This window comes from Malania oleifera, chromosome 5 (genome assembly GCF_029873635.1).
Source record: "Malania oleifera isolate guangnan ecotype guangnan chromosome 5, ASM2987363v1, whole genome shotgun sequence".
Lineage (NCBI taxonomy): Eukaryota > Viridiplantae > Streptophyta > Magnoliopsida > Santalales > Ximeniaceae > Malania > Malania oleifera.
Window position 1 is genome coordinate 53,437,339 of NC_080421.1, and position 5,938 is coordinate 53,443,276.

A 5,938-nucleotide genomic window follows, 5' to 3' on the forward strand; every position below is an offset into this window, starting at 1 on the left:
CATTAATCCTCTCGTTTCCTTTCACTCAATGTTATAAAGAAAATTTCATTTAAGATGTGTGAAGGCACACATATGAGACATGCAAAACACGCGGGACAATATAGCATTTTTTACTCAAAATGCTATTCACTTTTAATTAAAACTGTTGGTATATCTAGCATTTTTTTTTTTTTTAATATGCACTAGATGAACTAACAATATTGGGAAAAAAAAAATTACTCTGAACTATTTTAAATAATTTATATTAACAAAATATTAAAATAGGAAAAAACTCTCGTGGACGGCCCTTGCCCCTTGCACTTTCCGTGTGCCCTTCCGACTGCGAACATTCCAGACAGTGCTCCTCCCACGTGCACGTGACCTGGGGACACACATCCATCGAACTCAAAAACGTGGCAAATGGATGTCAAAATCTCGTAGTGCACGCATAAACCATATTGCCCGTTGTATGTGCCGCCGCGTGTACGCCTCCGCTAAGGATATTGTCCGGATATCCTCCCTCTCATAACACCGATGAAAATCACTTCTTTATTTTTTTTTATTTTTTTGTAGAATATTCGGAAGTAAAATTCCCCGATATTATTTTCTAACATCAATTGCTTTTGAATTGCTTCGGGCATAAAAACACCCTTCGCATGCTTTACTGGACGCAGGTCGGATGGCAAGTTTTTTTAGGGCCAAGCGTGTCACTGACCCGCTCGACGACATGGCCAAGGCTCGCCTCATCGGCAAAGGCGTCCCGGAATCGGCTTACGTCAGCAGCAGCAGCAGCGAGCAATCTGCCGACGGTGACGGTGACGGCGACGGCGACGCTTCCCCTTGCCTCTCGGGCCTCGTTCACGACTTCCTGGAACCCGTAACTCAGTCGCTGAATAACGAGTCTGAGTCGGAACACGTCGAATTGGTCTCCGATCAGACGGGCTTGATCCTAAACCTCCTCAATCCGAGGGTCGGAGACGATGCCGATTCGTTCCTCTCCCTCCTCTCCTCTCATGTTTCGAAAGCAGTGAAAGCGTTTTCGTGTCTCAGATCGAACAGACCGATATTTCGGCCAAGCGTAATGAATTTCCTTCGAAATATCGGCTACAATGCCGCGATATGCAAGGCGGAATGGCCGAGCCGTGCGAATCTCACCGCTGGCAGCTACGAGTACATCGACGTTGTGAATTCCGAAACCCGATACTTGATCGACCTCGATTTCTCTGGCGCGTTCGAGATCGCCAGGCCCACTGACCACTATGTCCGGCTCCTGCAATGTCTGCCTAGCGTTTACATTGGCGGAGCCGAAGAGTTGAAGAAGATTGTGAAAGCAATGTGTGACGAAGCGAAGACGTCGTTGAAAAGTCGAAATCTCCACCTCCCTCCGTGGCGCAAGAACCGGTATATGCTGAACAAGTGGTTCGGTCCGTACCGCCGGATGGTGTGTCTGATCCCGGCGACTTCATCGGTGGTTCCGCCAACATATGCCGTGAAGTGCCGCCCCGTCAGGTTCGACGCCGCCGTTCCGGACGTCAACGGACGTTTCTTGGTTCCAGCCCACCGAGCACACAAGATAATAAATTAAATTATTAAAAAGTGACTGTGAAATATTAAAACGTTGCAGATTTGCATTTTATATGATGATAATAATTATTAGTTTTTTGCGATAAAAGTTATCGTGTACGCGGCAAATGGCCAAAACGGGACGGGCTTCTCCGGTTGACTTTGATTTTTTAAAGGTGAACAAGAATCCTTACATATATAACAGTGAGGGAGAAATAGTATCTTTCTTTCTGAAGTTCCTTCATCCGCAGGGGAGGGAGAAATAGTATCCTTGCCTACCAGAAGTCTAAAACGGGAGGGCAAAAAGAGAAAAATAGACCACTAGCTCTAGCAGACGACCAACATAATGGGTAAGCCCATGCAGCTCCTCTCCGGGATTAGAGGACCCATCATCTTCTCTACAGGACCATCATCTTCTATACTTTCAACTTAACGGCACTTGACAATTAAAAAAATAGCATGGTGTTTTGCTCTCACCTAAACAAAACACGGTTGTTTCGTTAATATAAATACAGTAACGCCATTAGAAAAGTTCTGTTCGTCCACTATCGATAGTTCGATGCAAGAAATGCATAGAACGGCCTGAATAGCTCCATCAGTGATCGTTTCCATCCATGACTTGCGATGCGTTCGCCAGCTCTAGAAGGTTAGAAATTTGAGTAGGAATTGAGATATAGGTGAAAGATGAGGACAATAGAAATATGATAACTCGAAATATGTTGCAGCCCTCTTTCCTGCCTTAACAAACGCCTACACCATCTTCACCATCGACGAGGAATTCCAATCTTCATTATACCCATTCGACAAAGCCATATGGAGAAGTCCTCTTTGTGAGGCGGTGGTAGCCGTGGTCAATGGTTGATCTCAGTGGCCACCGACGATGATTTTGATGCCTTCGTCGTCTGCAAATCCCAATTCCTCTTCAAATTTCTAATTTTTGGGGGCTGGCAACGTGTCACGAGTTAAGCTTGTTCAGGGCATTATGCTTGCCTGTGACCGCTTATCTCGTTTGCTTGAAATGGATTTTCATCATGTAAATACTAGTGTAGGGTTATTTTCTACTAGTGGAGTCTCTGTAAGCCAAATAAGGCAGTATGACTTCTCGGTCACTTTGATGTTTCCTAGTGTCAAGATGATAATTACATAAAAACCTCTTTAGGGGAGGGTGAGTGTTCATCGGTCATTGTAAAATTCACTAGCAATTATCAACGTACGTAGCCTACTTGCCTCCCTCACTAAGTATAACATGTCAACGGAAGATTTGTTAATGAATTACGTTTGCTTCAATGTTTTCTGCTTGCTTGCCACGACTTTCATGAATTGATTACTATTTCCACTGTTATCTGAATGAATGTTAATGAAAGTACTTTGTGGATGAATGTTGGTAAACGATAGGCTGACTGGTTAAGCAAGAGTGTTTTAACTAGCGCCACACGGCCCTTCACAACGGTGTGAAAATAGTCGGACCGTGACATTTGGTATCAGAGCCAAGTTAGTGACACTTGGTGAGAGCCCAAGGTTGAGTTGCTACGTGAATTTGATTGCCTTTGTTGTTGGATTTGGGAATCTTTGGTAAGTGACCATGGCACCAAACACTGTTGAGAGGATTAGTGTGCTGGAAGCATAGGTTGAGACAACAACCAATACTATGGCCGCGGAGGTGGTCCAAATGAGAGAACTTGTTGATGAGGTGATGGGATCACAAAAACATTAAACGGGTTTGATAGGCAACATGTTAGAGGACTTTCGCCACACAGTGGAAACTTTGCAGTCGCGGATGGCTGATCTAGATGCAAAGGTGAATCTGATGGTTCTTGCTATGGGGAACTCCAACACTCCGAGAGTTAGCAAGACCAAGGTGCTAGAACTCAGGACGTATGGGGGTGCCCGAGATGCCAAGGAGTTAGAGAACTTCTTGTTTGATGTGGAGTAGTACTATCGCGTTGTGAGGATGGCCTCAGAACAGGCAAAGGTGGATACTATGACCATGTACTTGGTTGGTGATGCCAAGTTGTGGTGGCGTACCAAGTACAGAGAAATTGAAAATGGAATATGTGTAATTGATAGTTGGGCAGACTTGAAGAGAGAGCTCAAGGCCCAATTCTTTTCTGAAAATGTTGAGTATAATGCAAGGAGAAAACTGAGAGATCTCAAGCATACGGGTTAATCAACAAATATGTGAAACAATTTTCTGCTTTGATGTTGGATATTCGAGATATGTCAGAGAAGGACAAGTTGTTCTATTTTCTAGAGGGGATGAAACCATGGGCAAGAACTGAACTTCATAGGAAAAGGGTTCAAGACTTGTCAACTGCACAAGCGGCTGTAGAACATTTGACTGACTACGTTGGTGATGATATCGCTTCGTCCAAACGGTTTGGTGAGAGGGAAATAGTAGAAAATCTTTCAAGAATGGGAAACCCAAGAGTAGGGGAGCCGAATCTAAATCATCAACCTCAAAGGAAGCTTTGTCGTCTCAAGGGTTCAACACACCCAAGGGAAAGGGTAAACTTGAGTGTTTCTTGTGTCGAGGTCCTCATAGAGTTTTTGAGTGCCCTCACAAAGTATCACTTAATGTTTTACAGGCTTCCATTGTAGAGCAGGCAGTGGAAGACGATGGGGAAGAGGATGATGCCCTGAGGGTGGGTTCAGTGCGGTTGGTAAACGCATTGGAAAAGCAGGCAAAAACATCGAAAGTTACACGAGCAAAAGGGTTAATGTTTGTGGACTTGAGGATAAATGGGAAGAGTACTCGCGCTATGGTGGATACGGGAGCTACTCATAATTTTGGTTCGCAATTGGAAGTATGGAGACTCAACTTATCCTTAGAGAAGGATATACGACGCATGAAAGCAGTTAATTCTATAGCCTAGCCTACTCTAAGAGTAGCCAAGCAAGTGGCTATAAAGCTAGGACAGTGAGAATGTCATGCGAATTTCACAGCTGTGCCGTTGGATGACTTTCCGATCATTCTAGGAATGGAGTTCCTAAGGGGGACAAGGGCAGTGCTGATGCCTTCAGCTGGTTCCCTATGTTTGATGGGAGATCACTCATGCATGGTGCAAGTCGTTGCAACGAAAGGGGACGACGGGAAGTCCCTTTCAGCCATATAACTCAATGAGGGATTGGGTCAGGGTGAGCAGACACGTTTAGCTATGGTGGTGGTAGACAAAGAAGTAGGCTAAGAGCTGGAGCCTACGACCATCCAAGCGGTGTTGGATGAGTATAAAGAGGTGTTGCCAGATAAGTTGCCTCACAATTTGCCTTCACGATGGACTGTGGAGGATGAGATCGAGTTGTTATCAGGAGTGAAACCACCTGCTAAAGGGCCATGTCGGATTGCGCCTTGAGAGATAGTAGAGTTGGGAAAACATCTTGATGAATTGGAAGCGGGATGTGTTCGCCCTTCCAAAACACCGTTGGGACCATCAGTGTTGTTTCAGAGGAAATATGAAGAGCATCTACGGAAGGTGTTCGATAGGCTGAGGGGAAACAGTCTGGATGTGAAGAAGGAGAATTTCTCTTTTGCTCGGCGAAGCAACAAATTCCTTGGTCAAGTGGTTGAACAAGGTTATATCCGGAGGGGTATGGAGAAGGTAAGGATGATTCAAGAACGAAAGATCCCCACAACAGTGAAGGAGTTGCGTTCCTTTCTTGGCCTTACTAAATACTGCAGGAAGTTTGTTAAGGGGTATTCGCGGAGAATGACTCCAATGACGGGACTATTGGGGAGGTATTATTGGCCGCACACGCGGGATGATGTGGTTGATTATACCAAAACTTGTCTCACTTGCCAACAAGACAAGGGGGAGCGGAAGAAGTATGGTACTTTCATGACCGCAACAAAGTACTGTTTGGCAAAGGAGACGACACAATTGTTCCTTGTGACTATTGTGAAACATTGGAGTGTTCCCCAAATTATTATTTATGACCAAGATTTAATGTTCACTAACAATTTCTTGATAGAGTTTTTCAGAATATTCAGGTCACATCTTGACATCTCTTCGAGTTATCACCGACAGACAGATGGATAGATGAAGAGATTCAGAGAGCTGCTAGATGAGTACTTGTGCCATTTTGTCAATGACAACCAGAAGGATGGCGTGCAACTACTTGATGTGGCTCCATTTTGTGGCAACGCCCAAAGGCACTCAACAGCCAATAAGAGCGCTTTTGAGCTTGTTACAGACCAGCTGCCGCTGTTACCTCACACAGTGGGCGAGCCGTACAGACAAAAGAGTCATAGGGCGTACATCTTCACCAGTGAAGGGAGATAGAATGCAAACTTTGCCCAAGCCTATCTAGAGAAAGCTTCTAAGAAGATGAAGAAGTGGGTTGATCAGGAGAGAAGACCGCAATTTCATGTCAACTACCTCAAGCCATTCAACGCCAACAC

At 44.8% G+C, this 5,938-nt stretch overlaps 1 protein-coding gene across 1 annotated transcript; it reads left to right on the forward strand.

Annotated features, from left to right (window-relative positions):
* The first annotated feature begins 539 nt into the window (after positions 1-539).
* LOC131156284 (uncharacterized) lies at positions 540-1,651 on the forward strand. The gene has a single exon (XM_058109832.1). The coding sequence runs from the start codon at positions 659-661 to the stop codon at positions 1,562-1,564; it is 906 nt and encodes a 301-aa protein (XP_057965815.1). The 5' UTR covers positions 540-658; the 3' UTR covers positions 1,565-1,651.
* Positions 1,652-5,938: the final 4,287 nt, after the last annotated feature.

What these genes read in the sequence shown, in the direction of transcription:
- LOC131156284 (XM_058109832.1), top strand. Translation starts at nt 659, where the DNA reads ATGGCAAGTTTTTTTAGGGCCAAGCGTGTCACTGACCCGCTCGACGAC.